A 22,908-nucleotide genomic window follows, 5' to 3' on the forward strand; every position below is an offset into this window, starting at 1 on the left:
GCCCCTAAGTGAGAAACTGGACCTGGAGGTAATTTGCGATGTCAATGAGACATGTATATTGCATTTCCAGGTGTTATTTGAAACTCCTTTGCAATTTGGGGGGGAAGGGGTGAGCTTTGCTTCAAAGACAAAATATCACATTCCCACGCTCCTAGGTAGACATATACTGGTGAAACTCTCAGAAGGTACGACTGCAGGAACCTCCTTCCAAATGGAAAATTGCTCAGGACTTGGATGTAGGAAGGAAGGGTGTCCAAAACTGTTCATCAAGCCCAATCTCCATTTCCATCAATTTCAAGGTGATGATGAGGGGTGGCTACTGGACCAGTCTCTGGATCGAGGAGCCTGAACTTAGTTGAACGCTATCTGTGATGGACGGCCGTTCTCCGCCCAGGGTTTGGGGCAGCAGGGATTCGCGTTTTGGGCCTGGAGTTAATGGCAATGCCCCCGAGTTTGAGAGGCAGGTCTATAAGATTGAAGTACCTGAGAACAGCCCTCTGGACTCCTTGGTCGTCGCAGTGTCTGCTACAATTTAGATGCGGGAATAAATGGAGAACTATCCCATTCATTTCTCCACGCCTCCAGAGACATTAGAAAAACATTCAAAATTCACCCAATTTCTAGCAAAGTCATTAAAAAACCCTTCTAGACTTTGAATTAACTCAGTCTTATACAATAAATGCACAGGCCAAGGACTGTAGGGACCTTTCTGGAAAATCGTTCATTGTCATTCGAGTTGTACGTGTGAATGCCAACCCACCTGAAGAGCTCATCGGCTCAAGATTGTGGTCTTTCCAGCGTAGGACAAAGACCCTGGGAATGACGGGGAGATTGATTATTCAACTCAGGAAAATCTCTCTTTTCTACTAAAGCCTACCTTCAAAATTCCTACCTTAACAACAAAGTACCCACTGGACAGAGACATCACAGCAGAGTATAACGTCACCATCACAGTCACCGACCTGGGCACCCCCAGGCTGAAGACCGAGCACGTGATAACCGTGCAGGTCTCCGACGTCAACGACAACGCGCCCGCCTTCACCCGCACCTCCTACACCCTGCTGGTCCGCGAGAACAACAGCCCCGCGCTGCACATCGGCAGCGTCAGCGCCACAGACGCAGACGCGGGCGCCAACGCCCAGGTCACCTACTCGCTGCTGCCGCCCCAGGACGCGCACCTGCCGCTCGCCTCCTTGGTCTCCGTCAACGCCGACAGCGGCCAGCTGTTCGCGCTCAGGGCGCTGGACTTCGAGGCCCTGCAGGCGTTCGAGTTCCGCGTGCGCGCGGCCGACGCGGGCTCCCCGGCGCTGAGCAGCGAGGCGCGCGTGCGCGTGCAGGTGCTGGACGCCAACGACAACGCGCCGTTCGTGCTGTACCCGCTGCAGAACGGCTCTGCGCCCTGCACCGAGCTGGTGCCCAGGGCGGCCGAGGCGGGCTACCTGGTGAGCAAGGTGGTGGCGGTGGACGGCGACGCGGGCCAGAACGCCTGGCTGTCCTACCAGCTGCTCAAGGCCACGGAGCCCGGGCTGTTCGGCGTGTGGGCGCACAACGGCGAGGTGCGCACCGCCAGGCTGCTGAGCGAGCGCGACGCGCCCAAGCACAGGCTGCTGGTGCTGGTCAGGGACAACGGCGAGCCGCCGCTGTCGGCCAGCGTCACGCTGCACGTGCTGCTGGTGGACGGCTTCTCCCAGCCCTACCTGCCGCTGCCCGAGGCGGCCGCCGGCCCTGCGCGGGCCGACGCGCTCACCGGCTACTTGGTGGTGGCCTTGGCCTCGGTGTCGTCGCTCTTCCTCTTCTCGGTGCTGCTGTTCGTCGCGGTGCGGCTGTGCAGGAGGAGCAGGGCGGCCTCGGTGCCCGCGGGGCCCTTTCCGGGCCACGTGGTGAACGTGAGCGGCACCGGGACCCTGTCCCAGAGCTACCAATATGAGGTATATCTGGCCTGGAAGTTCAAGTAGCACCCCAGGACACTGAAAGGGAAACGGAAGGAAATTCCACCTCTGAATGGTTTTGAGTTCAATTAGGGATCTGATCATGATGCAGAACTCTAGAATGAGTGATATTTCTTTGAAATTTTATTTATTGTAATGTAAGAGTCTTGGTGTTGGGTAACTTCACGTTAGGAGTAGTCAATACTCCAAAGTTATTTGTCTTTATTTTCTGCTATTCTTTATATTTTACTGTGAAAAAAATTAAGGGAGTTGAGATTTTCTTAGACTTTGCTCCAAAATGCAACATTAAATAATTTATTCGAACATATAGCATTTTCCCTTCAAGCTTAATTGCACACTTGACCCAGTCATGTTCTCTGGGTGTTCTGTACCCTAGATCCTCCTACCAAATCAGTTTTTATATGTTTGACATTATAAAGAAAAATGCATGACATGAATAAAAAATAAATTGTTTTGATATCTAGTTAGATTGGTTTTTAAGATGTTAAAAATTTAGGTGGGGTTCTTATTTCTCTTTTTTAGTATAACCAATTTTTCCATTCTACTTTTCTGTCGAATATTGCAGGAATTTTTTCTGCACTTACTTTTCTTTATAAATATTTTGTGAACTGTACATTTTGCTGGTAGATAGTTTTGTTAAAATAGTTTGGATCCTTAGCAAAATGTATTATTCAGCCCAGACTCCTACCTTTTCTGAGGATTTCCCTGTACTGCCCAAGGGAGATGATCTCTATTGTTGTGTTTACATTACTTTTCTTTGCCTCTCCTGGCCATTTCAATTGGTCCAATGTACTCCTGATAAAAGATGGGGGAATCATTCTCTCAGCCCCTGAATTTGCAATTAAGATATTCTAATTCCAGCCCTTCCTAGGTTCCCAATATATAATAACCCTTGGGTTCTATAGCAGAACTTCAGTTTTCTAATAATAGAACTTTTATTTAACCTATCTTGGAGATTTCTTACAACTGAAAGAGGCATGACATATAATTGCAGCTTTGTATACTCAAACTATGTTCCATCAAACCCAGGTCTGTGTTGCACGCTGTCAATATTGACTTAATCAATGAATGGAATAAAAAATGTACAGATTAGAGATAACTAATCATTAATAGAGACTTTTGTCATAAGATTTAAATTTGTGAGATCTTTCAACAGATAAGTGCTACAAAGGGTTTTATGGAATGAGTTTCCAATTTGGGTTACCCTCCATTACTTTAAGTGTCTGCAGGAATATTTATAAAGTAACACAGATTATTCTTTGGGGGTCTGTACTTATTTTCAGGATCATGATACCCTCCCTTACAGATTTTCTTTTAAAAACTGCTTATTGAGTTCAATGTGAACAGGATTATTTTATCATTTAATGTAAAATCTTCTCGATATATATAATCCTAATGTATAGATCATGTGAGTTACTTTATTATATTTATTATTTCAGTAATAGCAATAAATATTATTGAATTGACACATACTCTGTTACTAGAAAGTCTCATGAAAAAAGTTTCAAACTTCCTCCTAAGTTAGGAGGCTTAAAATATGATCTTAAAAAGAACATTTTTTTGAGAGATGAACCATGGGAGTGGACAAATAACTTTGATCCAATTTGATCTCAAGAATATTAAAACTGCATTTACATTAGGGACATATTTTCTAGGACATTTAAGTCCATATAAAGAGTTTGGATCCATTACTAAGATCTTTCTATAAGAAAAATTGTCTGATTTTAACTGTGACCAGCATGTTTTCACACATTAAAAGTTTTTTAAAAACACATTTGTCTCACTCTCTGGAGGAAAATAAATAGAATGTCAATTTGAGTGACCTGTATCTTAAGAGAATTAAGGCAATATGAAACACAACTTTTATGCTTGCTCTACATTAAGTTTTCCCACTTAGCCAAGTAACTAGAGTATTACAATAGTCGAGATTGCCTACCATTTACTAAAATATTAGCTAATGGTTAGTGTAATTGGAGAGACCTGGATCCCCCACAAGGTGTTTTCCCCTCCTTAGGAATAAGTCCTAAGCAAGGACACCAGGATCCCAAGATATCCTCTAGGGATACAGGAGTTCCTTGATGAAAAGGAGTTGAGAGTATGCCTACCTATGAATAAGTTTAGCCTGCTATTTCACATGAATTTAAACATGTTAGCTCTCCTCTTTTCAATATTCAGTAAATCTCAGCTTCAACATGTATGCACCTTAATTTTAGTAACAGATATAAATGTTCTTTATAGATTGTTAAAGACAATGTAACAAGAGAATATAACATGCTCACAGAGGGACATTGTTCTTAGATGATATTTAGAAATATTATCCACAGTCTCTTAAGCTGTCTATTGCATTTACATAATAAAGTAGTTCTAGCTGGTCTATCACTTTTGAAATGTGTGAATGAATTTCTTATTTACTATGCTTTCAATGACTTAAGAGTTCAGTGGTGTATATTCCTTCTGTAGGAACAGACTGATGGCTACACATCATTTTTTTTCTGCTCAACCACCCCCAGAACTCTCACCATGCAATAGAGCAGACACTATATTGCAAGTTCCATAAGGCCAGAGAAGGGATCTGCTTTCCAAGCACTCAGTACAGTTCCTCACACATAATATAAAAATCAATAAATATTTGTTGAATAAACAAATAAATATAGTTAACTCTATGCTTGCATCATTTCCCAAAGTGTCTGGCACAATTTCCACATTCATAAATCTCATAGGAGAATAGAAATTACCATTTTTATTTATAAACCACCCCATATATGTAATCAGGTTTTTTTTGCAAAAATCCATATAAGAGGAACTTATGTTTTGTGACATTTCTAACAAATTAGGTTTAAGTCTAGCACATGGTGGCGCTCTAAGCTAAGGTTCAAAAACAGAACTGCAGATGGTTACTGCTCAGACAGGCAGTCATACGCAGATCTATATAAGAGAAGAGGCTTTCTTAACGGAATTGAGGTGCTGCAAGGATTGCTTCCCAGACCAACTTACATCTCTGAGCAGATTGCCTACATACAGATCCACACAGGCACCCGGACACGGCACAGTCTGAGGCCTTATTTCCTGAAAGGCTTTGGTGTTGGAGAAATGGAGGCTAAAGGGGAGCACTTTCCTAGACTAAGGCAAGTTCTTCTCTTTGTTTTGCTTGCTCGGACTTGCTCGGAACGCGTAGGTTATTCTGTGGCAGAAGAAACAGAGAGTGGTTATTCTGTGGCCAATCTGGCAAAGGACCTGGGGCTAAGGGTACGTGAACTGTCCTGGCGGAGGGCTCGCGTCATTAGTAACGATAACAAAAAGTATTTTCAGCTGAACCTTCAGACTGGAGATTTGCAAGTAAATGAGAAACCAGACAGGGAAGAACTGTGTGGCTCTACTGAACCTTGTGTGTTGCAGTTCCAGGTGTTACTAGAGGAACCTTTGGAGGTATATAAGTTTAACATTTTGGTCAGTGACATAAATGACAATTCCCCTGTGTTCCCAGTAGGAGAAATGATGCTGAAAATCATGGAAAATAGTCCTCTGGGGATGGTGTTTCCACTAAAAAATGCACAAGATTTGGACGTAGGCATCAATGGCATTCAAAACTACACCATCTATCCCAACTCCCATTTCCACATTCTCACCCGCCATGGCAGTGAAGGCAGAAAATACCCAGAGCTGGTTCTGGACAAAGCCCTGGATCGTGAGGAAGAGCCTGAGCTCAGGTTAACCCTCATGGCAGTAGATGGAGGGGCTCCACCCAAGACTGGCACCGCCCTGGTCCTCATTGACGTCCTGGACATCAATGACAATGCCCCTGAGTTTGCACAGCCGCTCTACACAGTGCAGGTCCCTGAAAATAGCCCTCCTGGATCTCTTATTGTCACTGTTTCTGCTAGAGATTTAGATACAGGAATAAATGGTGAAATATTTTACTCATTTTTTTACGGGGATGAAGAGATTGCCAAGACATTTGCAATTAATGAACTCACAGGAGACATTAAAATAATTAGTGCACTAGATTTTGAAAAAAGTGCATCATATCAGGTGGATATTAAGGCTTCTGATGGGGCAGGTCTTTCTGGAAAGTGCACTGTCCTGATGCAAGTGATAGATATAAATGATAATACCCCAGAATTGGCAGTGGCTTCACTTACAAGCCCCATCCCAGAAAATTCCCCTGAGATGACGGTAGCTCTTTTCAGTATTCAAGACCGAGACTCTGGGGAAAATGGAAAGATGGTCTGTTCCATCCAAGAAGATGTCCCATTCACGCTGAAACCTTCTGTTGAAAATTTCTACAAGCTTGTATCAGAAAAAGCGCTCGACAGAGAGAGCAGAGCCGAGTACAACATCACCATCACCGTCACTGACCTGGGCACGCCCAGGCTAAAGACCGAGCACGTGATAACCGTGCAGGTCTCCGACGTCAACGACAACGCGCCCGCCTTCACCCGCACCTCCTACACCCTGTTCGTGCGCGAAAACAACAGCCCCGCGCTGCACATCGGCAGCGTCAGCGCCACAGACGCAGACGCGGGCGCCAACGCCCAGGTCACCTACTCGCTGCTGCCGCCCCAGGACGCGCACCTGCCGCTCGCCTCCTTGGTCTCCGTCAACGCCGACAGCGGCCAGCTGTTCGCGCTCAGGGCGCTGGACTTCGAGGCCCTGCAGGCGTTCGAGTTCCGCGTGCGCGCGGCCGACGCGGGCTCCCCGGCGCTGAGCAGCGAGGCGCGCGTGCGCGTGCAGGTGCTGGACGCCAACGACAACGCGCCGTTCGTGCTGTACCCGCTGCAGAACGGCTCTGCGCCCTGCACCGAGCTGGTGCCCAGGGCGGCCGAGGCGGGCTACCTGGTGAGCAAGGTGGTGGCGGTGGACGGCGACGCGGGCCAGAACGCCTGGCTGTCCTACCAGCTGCTCAAGGCCACGGAGCCCGGGCTGTTCGGCGTGTGGGCGCACAACGGCGAGGTGCGCACCGCCAGGCTGCTGAGCGAGCGCGACGCGCCCAAGCACAGGCTGCTGGTGCTGGTCAGGGACAACGGCGAGCCGCCGCTGTCGGCCAGCGTCACGCTGCACGTGCTGCTGGTGGACGGCTTCTCCCAGCCCTACCTGCCGCTGCCCGAGGCGGCCGCCGACCCTGCGCGGGCCGACGCGCTCACCGGCTACTTGGTGGTGGCCTTGGCCTCGGTGTCGTCGCTCTTCCTCTTCTCGGTGCTGCTGTTCGTCGCGGTGCGGCTGTGCAGGAGGAGCAGGGCGGCCTCGGACCACTTTCCAGGTCACTTGGTCGACATGAGCGGCACTGGTACTTTGTCCCAGAGCTACCAATATGAGGTGTATCTGGCGGGAGGCTCAGAGAGCAGAGAGTTCAAGTGCCTGAAGTCTCTTGTCCCCAACCAACAGAAGTCTATCAATCATGTGGAGGAAAATTCCAACTTTGGAGATGGTTTTGGATTCAGTTAGGAATCTGTTGAACTTTCAGAACAGTTATCACGAAAGTTATTTCTTTCTAATATAATACTTCTGCATTAGGTATTCGGGTCTGTATATATTTTCTTTTCCTAATTTCATTTTCCTACATAAGGAAATTAGAAATTTTCCTTTAGTATATCCTCATATTTACTCTTTTATTTCCATTTTGATGAAGACAATAGAACCTTCCATCTTATTCCATTACATAAAATCATATTTGTTCAATTTATCAACATTTCTATTTCAAATACTATTGAAGATCATCCCAGCCCTATTCTCTGTGCCATTGCTGTCCAAAAACTTTTTTATAAGTTGTTGATACTTGTGGTTTTCCTTAGAAGACAATTGTGATACAAATATAATTAATTAGTAATGTGTCTTTTGTTTAATCCAATATTGTACTTACATGTTTTTTTAAAATTTTAAATGGAGAAATGTTTGCAAAAAGGGTTTTATTTCACAGTTGCATTAAATGGAAAATACTACAATCTCCCTCATACTTAGTTTTCCCCCCTTCTTTATAGTAACCTTCAATATATGATATATATGAATATTACTGAAAGACGGCTAAATTATCTCAAGATTTTACAAGAATAAATCCCTTATGTGGTATCTCTCTAGGCCACACCCCTCTTTCTCTAGCAACCACTCCTCTCTTCAGCAGAACATGTTGCCGCCATGTTCATTTCAGGTGACCTATCTCCCTCTGTGATTTCAAATAATCAGACAAGGAGGCAGGAATTGCTGATCAGAGCAATCTGATTCTCTCTGCTTTAAAAGTGGCTTTAGAAACCAGATATAATATACTCTCATTGTTAAGAACGTAACAAGAAAGTAATATCATATTTGCCTAAGTGCATGGAAAGAAACACAGAAAGTCAATTCACTGAAAGACAAGAATAAAAGAAGATGCATAAACAGAAGCAGAGCATCATGAAGGTCACCTTTTTGTGGATTTTCCAGTACCACCCAAGTCTATTTCCTTCTTTGAGTTTTGGAAGAACATGTGTTCTTATAATAAATTTCCTTCTAATTGAAATAGCTAAGTGGGTTTTCTTCTTGTCAAAAGCATGTTAAAATGTTCTTGCATGGGTTGGTTAGCTGGGTCTTATGATTAATTCAATATTTTATTGTGGGTTTTCACATTAATATAATTAATATTTGTGATAAAAAGTTTCTAGAATATTGGTAGTTTGTAAGGGACAAACAAAGTTTTTAAAAGAACAAATAATTTTGAGAGTAATTGATGGATCTTTCCAATGTTCAATTTTTGGATGGTTTAACAGAAGTTCTTGGAAAATTCTACTATATAAGAAAGAACTTCTTCTGAAGTCATCAGTGTTACAATATTAATAGCATCAGTGTAAAATAAACATTGTCAATGTAAAATTTGTATATAAAAGGAATGTAAGCTTTATTTATAGAATCATCAGAGCCTTCTTGTTATGTAATTTCTTTTTATAATGTATTCCTTTTCTTATAAAAGCCAAGATATTTTGTCATTTAAAGAAAAAGTATTTTAGAGAATTCCAAGTTGTTTCAACGTACTATTCAAAAGGGGATTAAAAAAATAGCTACTTGCGAACCTGATATCTTGTTTATCCAGTTCATATAATGAACTGGGATCCCAGCAAAAGACGGGCTTTCTACAGTAGGAGGAGAATCTATCTGTCGGATTTTTAAATTGTGATTTTTCCCCCATTGAGACATTCAATTAATATTTGTTGAGCACTTACTTATGTGCCAGGCATTTTTCGAGATGTTGGGATGTGACAGAGAACAAAAAAAGTTCTCACACTCATGAGCGATACAGAAAAACAATTTACTATTTACACATATACCATGGAGAAAAGCTAGGAAATGCCCTCACAAACATCTCCCCATAGTTTGAAAGTCTCATAAAAGCAGAACTCTCTGGTCTTATGTGGAAAGTGTCATAAATTAGAATATACTTGTAGTTTTTTCCTTGTTATAATTCAACCAAGGAGAACCACAATTCTAGCATATAGGCTGTTTAGAATTTGAAAGAGAATGCTGAGTTAATCCACACGTAAACCTAGAGGAATTCACCCGTTTTCCTGAGAGCATTTAAAGAAATCTTAGGTCCTTTGTTCGAGTCTTTTCAAAGCAAAGACAACGCATGGTGGCGCTGCAGGCTAAGCATTAAAAAAAAAAAAAAAAAAAAAAGACACCAGTAAATGCTAAGAACTCTACCTCAGATCTGTATAGCCAAAAGAAATGCCCGTAAGCAGAGCTTGGGACTAGTAAGTCTCCAGAGCATGCTACTCACCGACATTTCCGGACGGTTATCAACCGAGCTCGATCGCTGTCTCAGTCCCTCAGCTCTGCGAGTTAGAGCTGGGCCCTGCTAATCTAAAGGCATTTACGGAAATAAAGATGGAGGCCGCAGGCGAGCGCTTTCCCCAACAAAGGCAAGTCCTGATTCTCTTTTTCTTGCTGAGAGTGGCTCTGGCAGGCTGGGAACCCCGGCGTTATTCCGTTATGGAGGAAACTGAGAGGGGATCTTTTGTGGCCAATCTGGCCAAAGACCTGGGGGTGGGAGTGGGAGAGCTGGCTGTGCGGGAAGCCCGGGTGGTCTTTGAGGATAATGAACAACGCCTGCAGCTTGACCTGCGGACCGGGGAGCTGATATTAAATGAGAGGCTGGACCGGGAGGAGCTGTGCGGCCCCACCGAGCCCTGTGTCCTGTATTTCCAAGTGTTACTGAAAAAACCATTGGCAGTATTTCGAGCTGAGCTGCTGGTGGGAGATGTAAACGACCATTCTCCCGAGTTTCCTGAAGGAGAAATGACCTTGAAAATCCCAGAGAATAGCCCTCCTGGGGCTGTGTTTCCTTTGATAAAAGCCCAGGATTGGGACGTGGGCAACAACGACGTTCAAAACTACGATATAAGTCCTGGCTCTCATTTCCACGTTTCCACCCAAAACCGGGGGGACCGCGGGAGATACCCAGAGCTGGTGCTGGACAAAGAGCTGGATCGTGAGGAGCAGCCCGAGCTCAGATTAACCCTCACAGCGATGGATGGCGGCTCTCCGCCGCGGTCCGGAACAGCCCAGGTCCGCATCGTGGTCTTGGACATCAACGACAACCCGCCTGAGTTTGAGCAGACGCTCTACGAGGTGCAGGTCCCAGAAGACAGCCACGTAGGTTCCCTAGTAGCCAAGGTCTTCGCGAGGGATTTGGACGCTGGGATTAATGGCGAGCTGTCATACTCACTTTTTTATAGTTCTCAGGAGATAAGCAAAACCTTTGAGTTAAGTCGCCTTTCAGGAGAAATTCGATTAATTAAAAAATTAGATTTTGAGGCAGTATCCTCATATGACTTTGATATAAAGGCAACTGATGGTGGAGGACTTTCTGGAAAATGCGCGGTCTCCATTAAGGTGGTGGATATTAACGATAACTCCCCAGAATTAACTATTTCATCACTTACCAGTCCCATTCCGGAAAATTCCCCTGAAACGGAAGTGGCACTATTTAGGATACGAGACCGAGACTCAGGAGATAACGGAAGGATGACGTGCTCGATCGCGGGTGATCTCCCCTTCCTCCTGAAACCATCTGCAGAGAATTTTTATACCCTGGTAACAGAAGGTGCACTGGACAGAGAGAGCAGAGCCGAGTATAACGTCACCATCACAGTCACCGACTTGGGATCCCCCAGCCTAAAAACCGAGCACGTGATAACCGTGCAGGTCTCCGACGTCAACGACAACGCGCCCGCCTTCACCCGCACCTCCTACACCCTGCTGGTCCGCGAGAACAACAGCCCCGCGCTGCACATCGGCAGCGTCAGCGCCACAGACGCAGACGCGGGCGCCAACGCCCAGGTCACCTACTCGCTGCTGCCGCCCCAGGACGCGCACCTGCCGCTCGCCTCCTTGGTCTCCGTCAACGCCGACAGCGGCCAGCTGTTCGCGCTCAGGGCGCTGGACTTCGAGGCCCTGCAGGCGTTCGAGTTCCGCGTGCGCGCGGCCGACGCGGGCTCCCCGGCGCTGAGCAGCGAGGCGCGCGTGCGCGTGCAGGTGCTGGACGCCAACGACAACGCGCCGTTCGTGCTGTACCCGCTGCAGAACGGCTCTGCGCCCTGCACCGAGCTGGTGCCCAGGGCGGCCGAGGCGGGCTACCTGGTGAGCAAGGTGGTGGCGGTGGACGGCGACGCGGGCCAGAACGCCTGGCTGTCCTACCAGCTGCTCAAGGCCACGGAGCCCGGGCTGTTCGGCGTGTGGGCGCACAACGGCGAGGTGCGCACCGCCAGGCTGCTGAGCGAGCGCGACGCGCCCAAGCACAGGCTGCTGGTGCTGGTCAGGGACAACGGCGAGCCGCCGCTGTCGGCCAGCGTCACGCTGCACGTGCTGCTGGTGGACGGCTTCTCCCAGCCCTACCTGCCGCTGCCCGAGGCGGCCGCCGGCCCTGCGCGGGCCGACGCGCTCACCGGCTACTTGGTGGTGGCCTTGGCCTCGGTGTCGTCGCTCTTCCTCTTCTCGGTGCTGCTGTTCGTCGCGGTGCGGCTGTGCAGGAGGAGCAGGGCGGCCTCGGTGCCCGCGGGGCCCTTTCCGGGCCACTTGGTGGACGTGAGCGGCACCGGGACCCTGTCCCAGAGCTACCAGTACGAGGTGTGTCTGAGGGGAGGCTCTGAGAGTAATGAGTTCAAATTCTTTAAGCCTGTCTTTCCCAACCTTCTGGGCCAGGAACCTGGGAGGAAAACAGAAGGAAACCCCGTCTTCCCGAACAGTTTAGATATCTAAAACTTCCCCACTGAGTTTATTAGTTTAGTCTCCTTTATTATTCTTTCTTTTATTTAATCCTGTAATAATCTGTAATTCCACTTTTTTCTTTTTTCTCTACTATTTTCCTTACTAATATTACTCCTGACTTATTGACTAGGTTCTGTAATTGTTTTTCTAGTTATTCCATTTTAGTAAAAACTATGTCAGGGAATTTCACAATTTCCTATTTCTAATTAAATTTTTATTATTCATGATGGATTTAAGTTAATCCCTCCTATAAGCATAATTTTGATTTTATAAGTACCTTTCATACTACATGAAACTACCGAAAAATGTGTAATTCCTTTTATCCTACTGTATTTTAAAAATAATAGAACCCCTTTTAGATTTATTTATTTACAGAGCCATGGCTTCTCTATAACCCTTTTTCATTCTGGGGTGGAAGAAGTACATATTTACCCTTGCCCAGTTTCTCTCAATGACTGTATTTTTCCATTTATTAAAAAATAGTTTGGAGTGAGGTTGATTGATTTGGAAAAATAATCAGTGCCGGCACTCCTCTATCTCCAGGAGCCTCTCACCTTTGTGGATACTAGAGAATGGTGTGATAGATAGAAAAATGGTCCCCCCAAAAGACTACCTAATAATCCCTGGAACCTGTGAATATGTTATGTTATATGGCAAAGGGAAATAGAAGTTCATATGAATTAGGATTGTTATTAAGCTGTATGGGGAGAATGTCTTAGATAATCTGGGTGGGCCTGGTTCAGTCAGCTCAGGGCCTTAAAAGCAGAGCCAAGGTTTCCCTAGTAGAAAGAGAAAATTCTTCCTACTGACAGCAGTTCAGCTCATGCCCCAGAGTTCTCACCTGCAATTCCCCATGGTCTGCCCTATAGATTTTGGACTTGCCTAGACAATTCCCACAATCAAATAAGTCAATTTGTTACAATAAATCTCATAACATATATCCCATACATGTCCATTTTCTCTGGTTGAACCCTGGCTGATACAGATTTTGATACCTGGAAGTGGTGTGCTGCTGTAACAAATACCTAAAAATGTGGAAGTTGCTTTGGAATTAGGCAATGGAGACAAGACTGGGAGAATTTTGAGGAGCTTTATAAAGGAAGCTTAGGATGCTTTGCACATACTGTTACTAGAAATATGGATGTTAAAACTCTGCTTAGTGAGGACTCAGAAGGAAATGAGAAGCATGGTAGCTAAAATATATTTTGCCTAAATCATTGTAAACAGACTTTTGGTAGAAATATGAATGTTAAAGGTACTGCTGGTAAAGACTCAAAAAGAAATGAGAATTGTTATTGGGAACTGGAGGAAAAGGAATCCTTGTTCTATAATGGGAGGAAGAGCTTAGCTGAATTGTGCCCTGTAGTCATGTAAAAGCAGAACTTGTAAACAGTGAACTTGGGTATTTAGCTGAGGTAATTCCCAAGTGAAGTATTGAAGATGTGGCTTGATTTTTTTCTTGCTGCTTACAGTAAAAAGTAAGAGAAGTGAAATTGACAAAGGAAACTGTAAAGCAAAAAAGAATTAAGACTTGATAATTTGGGAAATTATCAACCTATCCAGACTGCAAAAGATGCTAACATTAGGAAATTCACTGCCATAAAATCATACATTAAAGAGGAAGCCAACCATGTAGCTGGACAATCTTTTGCTAGTGCCTTGAAAAGATCAAAAGGTCAGAGTATTCAGCCACACAGAAGGCTCTTTGAGTATATTAGGCATGCCACTCAGCAGAAACCAGGAAAAGAGATGAGATTATCCATGAAAGAACTGTGGAGGAGCTTCTTGTCTAATGAAGTAAATCTCTGTGACATACACAGGAGACCAATAAGATTCTTGAGAATGTTATACCAACAGACCCACACACTGCCAGCTTGGACTGAAAGGGACAGAGAAGACAAAATGAAATAAGATCATTATACACATCAAATTCTATAGGCAAGAAACCAGGCTGATGAACTACTCACCTGCAAACACATGCTATCTTTCAAGTAAAAGGAAGGATGACTCAGAAGTTGGAGCCTCAAGTCCAGAGGGTGGAGGTGCAAGCCATAGAGGATTATTCCCAGGCCTTGAATGGAGAAAATGGAGTTTTCCTGCATGAATTTCTACCTTGGGAAAGGTGATTATTTTTAATTTCATTTTCTTCCTTTCTAGAACTGAAATGTCTGTACATCCTGCACCTGTCCTATCACTGCATATTGGGAGCAGAAAACTTGTTTAATTTGACAGGTGGAAGGAATTGTGTCCCAGGAAGTCTCATATCCAGATTTTCACCCATACCTAATTTAGAAGCTTTAGATAATGAGACTGGGTATTTTTGAGCTGATGAATTATTAATAGATAAATTTTTGAATTTTTAATTGATGCTGTAATGGGATGAGACTTTTGGGTACCTTGGGATGGAGCAATTGAATTTTGCATTTGAGACTGATGTAAATCTTTGGGGATCAGAGAGTGGAATGTGGTAGGGAGAACAATGGTTCTCAAAGATGTCCATGTCCTCATCTCCAGAAACTGAGTAGGTTAAATTACATCCCAAAGGGGAATTAAGATTGTATATAGAACTAAGGTTGCTAATTAGCTGGTCTTAAATAGGAATATATCCTAGATTATCTGGGTGGACACATATGATTATATGAGTCCTTGGAAGTAGAAGTGGATGCCAGAACGAGAGTGTGTCAGAGTGATGTGATGAGATGTCAAAAAGACTTGATGGCCATTGTGGATTTGAAAATGACAGGAGGTCACTAGCCAAGGAATGTGGGCAGCCTCTAGAAACTGGAAAAGGCAAGAAAAAGGATTCTCTCTAGAGCCTTTGGAAAGGAATAAAGCCCTGCCAACACCTTGATTTTTTTCCTGATGAGACCAATTTTGGACTTCTGACCTCTAGAACTGTAGAAATAATAAATTCATATTATTTTAGGTCCCTACGTTTATAGTAATTTGATTCAGCAGTGTTTGGAAACTAATACAAATGTCTACCCAAAAAAGCATTCCCAAGTCTATTTTTCCTTGCCTCCCCACATATTCACATTACCATAACCCCTTGCAGCTAGGAGTGTCATATGACTCCCCACTTATTGTCACTGGTTTAAAAGTTCAGTTGGGGGATTTGGGCTTTTCAACAGGTTTGTCTGAAGTGGCATGGTCCTTAAATCTTTTACCCTTCTTCCTTTTTCTTCACTGGAATGCATAATGGGGAATAAGCCTGGAATTGAAGCAACCAACTTGGCAACCATGAGATGAATACCCTAATACAAAGGCTTATTATATGCTAAGAGTGACAAAATGGAAAGATAGAAAGCCCTTAAATTACTGATAGCATTGTTGAGCTGATGAAACAATTCTACACTGTGTTTTCCAGGTTTTCTGTTGCATAATAAAGATAATCACCTATGTGTTTATGCAACTTCATTTGGGTTTTCCATTGGATTACAAATAAATGTATTCCAAACTATATATCACTCCTACTTAAGAGTAAGATTTAGTTACACCGTTGTCTGACTGGGTTCCACATTGTCTATTGAGGATGTATGAGACGCTTGGCAGAAAAGTGCTCTGTACTCTGAGCCTCTAGTATTGACTTTATATTTTCAACTATTTCTTGATTTGGCTAATGCAAAACACACCACACAGATAATTAAGCTTTCAAACGAACATTCCTGGCTAGTGGCATCCAAAACAGTTGAATTTTAGGGAATAGAATGCCAGACATACTTTCAAACAAGCATTAATGATGTCTTGAGCAAGAAGACTATGGTGTTTATTTAGCAATCCAGAACACCCAGTTCTCTCTCAGGCATGGAAATAGCAGGGCCAAAAATTTTACTTAGTGAAATTAATTGATTTAGTATAGATCTTGAAAATCTTCATAAGCTTGTCAGCAATCTGAAATTATAAAAGGAAATGGCTGCTGATGAGAATTGAAATCTTTGTGTCACACATAGCACCTAGAACAGAATCTTGAACATTGTTCCAAAGTAGGCTTACCAAGATAGAAACTTCCATCAGCATAGAATCATTCATTTTCCTTCCTTTTTTCTCTTTCAGACTTTGTAGCCTTCCTTCAAAGTCTCTGTGAGTTCCAATTTGCCTTTTATGATATTAGCTAAGGCAATTGTCCTTTCTTCCCAAATAGAGTTTGTTTGGAGAACATAAGTGTTTGTGGTCACACAACATCATTCATATGTGAGGTACCTTAGCCCAATAAATGGAAAGTAAAAGAGCTTAAATCCTTCACAGAGAAGTATTTAAATGTGGAGGATGGTTTCCTAAGAATTATATTCACTGTATTTTTTGACATAATCATGAAAATGAGCTGCAGCATTTCTTTCACTGTCCTCCAAACCACTGTTGAAAATATCATGTTGCCTCTATTCTAGCACTATTAACATAAAAATGGAAAATTAGCTGATATTAATATATGCATGTATATGAATGAATCTACTTTGTCTGGTGGCTAAATTTTGAGGAAGTATGGTGAAATTTGGAACTTTGACCATACCAGCAGGGATCTTTCTGGGTGTTAGGAAGTAATAATGGAATATTATGAGTTATTCTTAGGATAAACCCCTAATATATTTCATAAATCCTAGATGAGCACTCTGTAATGATATATTTTCTTCATATGAGAATGAGAATACATGAAAATAATAAATACTTTTATTAATCCAAAGCCTATTCTCTTATCACTTTCCTGTAAAAACAATAGAATATAGGTGCTAAACAAAGGAAACTTTTTTTCTTATCTATGTTTCCCAATCTATTTAGGGAGGGATTTGTGCCTTTTTCCCCAAATACAGCAAAATATGCAATGAGAATTTGCTTTCATGGTGGATATTGGAACTTTAACTTGAAAGAAGGCCTAATTAGAATATTCCATGTGCAGAAATTGAATCTGGGCAGAACCTCCACCACTTATGCTGAGAAAGCAACAAAAAATAATCAGAACATTCTCTCCATTTGCTGGATCACTAGCCTGAAAACTGCTGCATGGGCTCTACCACAAGTCATCGGCACCACTTTCTGTCAGTCACCAAAAATGAGTGAGTGGGTCAAGAACCAGAGCTATTCAAATTATTGAAAATGTCCATTGTTTGGACATTACATTAGATGCTAAACAAAAATCCCTTTGACCAATTTCTGTCACTTTCTGACATGAAATTTCTGTATGACAGTTATTAAAAGTCTGATCTGTCTCAGAGAAGCCACACCATCCCTAATTTCAGAACACAGAGAATGGAAGCTAAAGATATTCCTGGGCATACTTCTTGGAGGACCCTCATCTCTCTCAACCCATCTCCAGTTTTCCAGGGTGTTAAGACAGATACCACACAATGGGCTGGCTTAAACAATGGGAATTTATTGGATCATGGTTTTTGAGGGTAGGAGAATTCCAAAATTGAGGCATCAGCAAGATGATGCTTTCTCCGTGAAGTCTGTTCTGGCACTGGCTTCTGGCGATCCTTGGGTTGAGCCATCATATGACAATATCCTCCCCTTTCTCTACCAAGTTCTACTGGCTTCTGGATTCTTACCCTGATTTTCTCTCCTAAAGCCTCCAGTAACAGGATTAAGGCCAAGCTTCATCCAGTTGGGCCACAACTTAACTAAGAATAACATCTTTAAATGGTCCTATTTGCAATGGGTTCACACCCACAACAATTGATTAAGAATAACAACGTTTTTTTTCTGGAGTTCATAATTCAACATACCACAGAAACCATATGATTTTCCACATCTCTATTATATTATTATTTAAACATGACTTAGAAATTCATACTTGACAGTAACAAAGAAATGTAGTAAACAGACAGATCTCTTACAAACTTCATATCTCTGTTTTGTTCTAAATTCTCTTAGTTGTAACCAAAAGAAACCCAGTTCAAACTCAAGAAGTAAAAAAACAGAATTAGGTGAAAAGGTATTTGAGTATATAGTATAATTTAAGATATGTATGGAAACCAACTGACTGAAGTGCAAGACCTTAAAAACAACTAGAAACAAGGACTTGAAAAACCAGTATCTCTATCCTATCTGTCCTGTGCTCTTTTCTACCTGCTGGTTTTATTCTTTTTTTGCTGCAGAACAGCTTCCTATACATGGCAAAATATATCTTCATGTTTCAAGAGCCTAAAAATTCTCAGGTTTTCAAAATTAATTTATCTTTTATTGTCTTTTTTTAAAAAAAGATAACAGATCACACAAAATATTACATTAAAAAACATAAGATGGGGCGGCGGACTTGGCCCAGTGGTTAGGGCGTCCGTCTACCACATGGGAGGTCCGCGGTTCAAACCCCAGGCCTCCTTGACCCATGTGCAGCTGGCCCATGTGCAGTGCTGATGTGCGCAAGGAGTGCCTTGCCACACAGAGGTGCCACGCAGGGGTGTCCCCCGCGTAGGGCAGCCCCACACGCAAGGAGTGCACTCCGCAAGGAGTGCACTCTGTAAGGAGAGCCGCCCAGCACGAAAGAAAGTACAGCCTGCCTAAGAATGGTGCCGCCCACATGGAGAGCTGACACAACAAAGAGAAACACAGATTCCCCATGCCACTGACAACAACAGAAGCGAACAAAGAAGACAGAGCAAATAGACACAGAGAACAGACAACGTGGGGGGGTGGCGGAAGGGAAGAGAAATAAATCTTAAAAAAAAAAAAGAGGTTCCCATATACCCCACTCCCCACCCCACCCCCACTCCTCCCACATCAACAACCTCTTTCATCAGTATGGCACATTCATTGCATTTGATGAATATATTTTGGAGCACTGCTACAGCAAATGGATTATAGTTTACATTGTAGTTTACACTCTCCCCTAGTCCATTCAGTAGGTTATGGTAGGATATATAATATCCTGCACTGTCCCTGCAATATCATTCAGGACAAGTCCAAGTCCTGAAAATGCCCCCAAATCACACCTCTTCTTCCCTCTCCCTGCAGTTGCTCAGTTATTTTTTTAACCAAAACTGACTCATGCTTTTTCTGGTCCCAAGTTTAGAAATCCTGGGAATGTGTATGTGTCAGCTCTAAGCTGTGGGCAGGAGGTGGGTGTTGTTTTTTCTTAAATAATATAGCTGTTCCCATTTGTTTCACATATTATAATGGGGTAAGAGATACATGTTCTCCCCAGAATAAAGAGAAGCAAATAAATATCTGTATATGTCAGTAGACAAAACTACTAGTGATTTAAGGTGAAGGGAATCACAGCTAACCTTTCTTAACTCTTATGTGTATATCCACAAAAATTAAAGAACTTTATTTCACAATCAGAGCAGCAGAGAGATGGTATGTCAATTACTTGGAACATTCAGAAATTTTTCTGTGTAATGGTTCTATTTAATAACTCAGCAATCATGCTGAATTTAAGTAAATTACTGAGCTCCCTAAAGAAAACTGATGCCAAGGGAGATCAATGTAGACCTTCTGGAGTGGTGGCAGTTGATGGATGGTGTTTCCTCATTCAATGAGAAATAAGACCAGTGAAGCCTGTAATACCTCTTTCTTCTCCAAAGTCTCCCTTGAAACATTCATTTTAGCCACTACTGTAGTCATTAGCATGTTTTCTTCAGTGATTTTTTTCTCACAAGGCTAACCACACCCTCAGTAATATATCAAAGGAAGAGATGCAATATCAAAGTGATCTAGCTCCTTGGTTAAGTTTTGTTTTTTATGTTTCTGACAGCAGCAATTGCTTTTAACATACAGTTTCTGACAAACTGGGACTTTATAGAATGTCTGGTGAATATCACCACTTTCAGGAGTTGGGCCCATACTTGTGATACCCATTATGTCTCCTAATGGGCTAGAGGGCAGCAAATACTATTTCCTCCAGTCACTTATCAGTAGCACTCAAGTCCTTAGAAGTAGTTCCTGTCACTTGTAGGCAATGAGGGTCATTTTTAAGATAATGTCAATTAGAATACCAAACAAGAGAAGGAAGCTCATTCCTATTCCTTTTTTATTTAATATAATTCCTGACAATCTTTTTTTTTTTAAAGCTAACAATCTTTTTTAATAGTCTTGGATGCAGATGTATGTTTTAACTCAGGACAAGAGACCTAAATGAAAAGTATCTACTACTCATTTTTTATCTTACTTTACAAAGAATTTTTTGGGAAAATGTAGAATTTAGAGGCATTCCAAATAATTAATACTTTTATTTTTTCTTGGATTAATCTGGAATAACTGGAAAAGAGCATTACTTCTAGTTTAACAGCATAGTCCAGAAAAATCAATAAATGTTCTATCATTATACAGAATAATAATGCCGCAACAATTTACAACTCCACAGCTGCACCCAGAGTATGTGTCCATTTGTGCGTATGTGTGGGATGACTTTGGTAGATGGTGGAAATGCACTACATGTACAGATATATATCAAAGTAACTTTGCTTTTACATAATTTTTCCACATTGTAAAGATGTTTTTCCTTTTATATATATTATGAAATAAAATTGGCATTAGCAATATATTCCAGAAGAGATCATATTTGCAAAGTAAAGGTATTTTCTCTTCGTAAATATAACAATCCCAACTTTGTTGGATCTAGAAGTTGATGGCCTTTTTGGCCTTGAAGGAGCAGCCTAGGAGAGGGAGCTTTAAAACAGACATGGTAGTTTTCCCACTAAGATTAGAAAACAAGGTTGACAGTGGAATCTGACTGGGATGGGATTAGGATGAGGTCAGTGTAGCCAAGCTGTGCAAGGATAGGGTTGAAATCTGTCTTTATTCTAAATTTTGAAATTTTCTTCACCATGAATTTTTGTGTTAATTTTGATTTTTTAAAATATTGCATTAAATAGTTATTTATCTTTATTACTAAATTTTTGGGTGACCCTTACCTTTTGTGTATGAGACACTTGACTCACCCTAGTTCAGGCCTGTTGGTTATTTCCACTCAAGTTCAAATGGTGATCATTGCAGTAGTGATGGTGGTCACAGCAAGAATTTGAGCAGTGAAATTCCTTACCATTCCAAATATGGGATAACAGCAGCAACAGTGGAAGAATACAAAAGACATTCAAGGTGATCCAATAAGCTGGAATCCCATGAATTTAGGAAAGAAGGATGCTTTTATGGCTGTAATTGACCAGCAAATTATTTACCTTTTCCTTCCAAGTTACAGCAGCAGTGTGAAAAATATTAACTACTAGGTAGATTCAATTTACTACTATTTTGTGGAGATTTTTTGAATCTACAGTCATGAGTGATATTGGTTTATAATTTTTTTCTTTAAATGTCTTTGTCAGGTTTTTGGTTCAGGGTTGAACTGGTCTTGTAAAATGATTTGGGACGTGCTCTCTATTTTCTGAAAGAGTTTGTGTAAGATATTTATTATTTCTTCTTTATGTATTTGAACTTACCACAGAGGGCATCTGTGATTGGCATTTTCTTTGTAGGAATGTTTTTCATTGCAAATTCAACTTCACTTTTTTTTCCCTGGTACTCAGGGAACCTGGGGTTGGGGCATCATTGGGCTGTCTGGGAATGTGGTCATCCTATAGCCTCAAGGCCTATATAGAGTCCTGTCTTGGGGCTGCCGAACAAACTCAATTTCTTAAATAGATGTGCAGGAATTCATATTTTTCTATTTCTTCTTGTGTCAGTTTTGGTAACTTGTGCTTTTAATGGATTTGTGTATGTTATCTAAGATGTTGAATTTATTGGCATAAAGTTTAGATCTGTAGTGAAAGAAGTCTTGCTGATATTAGGAATTTATGTATTTTCTCCTGGCATTAATTTTGTGTTTTTTCTCCTTTTTTCTTTGTCAGTATTGCTAGAATTATATCAATTTTTATTAATCTTTTCAAAGAACCAGCCCTTGTTATTTTCCTATTACTCTCTGTTTTCTATTTCCCTGATTTTCACTTATGTTTTTTATCTCTGACTTACTTTGGATTTAGTTTTCTAGCTTTTCTGAAAACTTAAATCCTTGACCCTAAGTCTTTCTTTGCTAATATAAAGGAAATATATAAAAATATAGATTACAGCCATGAATTTTTCTCTAAGCATGGCTTAAGCTGCATTCCATGATTTTGAATATGTTGTCTTTTCAATATCATTCAGTTTCAACTTACCTATAATTTTCCTGGTGATTTCATTTTTTGCCCATGGTTTAATTTTCAAGTATCCTGGATCATTATTGATATCCAAATTAATTCTGTTTTTGCCTGTGAGCATATTCTGTATGATTGCAATCCGTTGGAATTTACTGAGTCTTTTTTTATGGGTTATCTTGGAAGCTTTTCATATGCACTTGAAAGAAATGTGTATTCTATAGATTTTGAGTGTAGTGCTCTATAAATATCAATTAAATCAAGTTGATTTATAATGTTGTTTAAGTCTTCTTTATTTTTTTCAATTTCTGTCTACTTATTCTATTAACTACTGAGAAAGGGGTATTAAAATTTCCAACTGTATTTGTGAATTTGTCTATTTCTTCCTTCAGCTAAGACTTTTTTTACTTCATATGTTTTGAAGCTCTGTTATTAGGTGTGTACATAGTTAGAATTGTTTTATCTTATGGTTAATTGACACTTATTATTATGAAATGTCCCTTTTCATCCACAATAATTCTCATTGTCAAATACTAAAATAGTCACCCCATATTTCTTATGCTTAGGGTTTGCACAGTATATCTTATTCAACATTTTTAACTTTCAACATGTGTCTTAATATTAAAAGTGAATCTTTTGTTAAAAAATAGAGTTGTATCCCATTTGTT

General features: G+C 41.8%; 3 protein-coding genes across 3 annotated transcripts; all 3 read left to right on the forward strand.

Annotated features, from left to right (window-relative positions):
• The first annotated feature begins 371 nt into the window (after positions 1 to 371).
• Positions 372 to 1,955, forward strand: LOC101433381 (protocadherin beta-18-like). The gene is given in 4 exon segments (XM_058285102.1): positions 372 to 525; positions 528 to 640; positions 643 to 778; positions 781 to 1,955. Coding segments are annotated over 4 exon segments (1,578 nt in total).
• Positions 1,887 to 8,802, forward strand: LOC101446173 (protocadherin beta-15-like). Its single transcript, XM_023587130.2, has one exon. It carries the CDS (start codon positions 5,040 to 5,042, stop codon positions 7,389 to 7,391), a length of 2,352 nt encoding a protein of 783 aa, XP_023442898.2. The 5' UTR covers positions 1,887 to 5,039; the 3' UTR covers positions 7,392 to 8,802.
• Positions 8,803 to 9,424: 622 nt separating this feature from the next.
• Positions 9,425 to 22,603, forward strand: LOC111762772 (protocadherin beta-15-like). The gene has a single exon (XM_023587129.3). The coding sequence runs from the start codon at positions 9,798 to 9,800 to the stop codon at positions 12,168 to 12,170; it is 2,373 nt and encodes a 790-aa protein (XP_023442897.2). The 5' UTR covers positions 9,425 to 9,797; the 3' UTR covers positions 12,171 to 22,603.
• Positions 22,604 to 22,908: the final 305 nt, after the last annotated feature.

Source organism: Dasypus novemcinctus, chromosome 2 (genome assembly GCF_030445035.2).
Source record: "Dasypus novemcinctus isolate mDasNov1 chromosome 2, mDasNov1.1.hap2, whole genome shotgun sequence".
Classification (NCBI taxonomy): domain Eukaryota; kingdom Metazoa; phylum Chordata; class Mammalia; order Cingulata; family Dasypodidae; genus Dasypus; species Dasypus novemcinctus.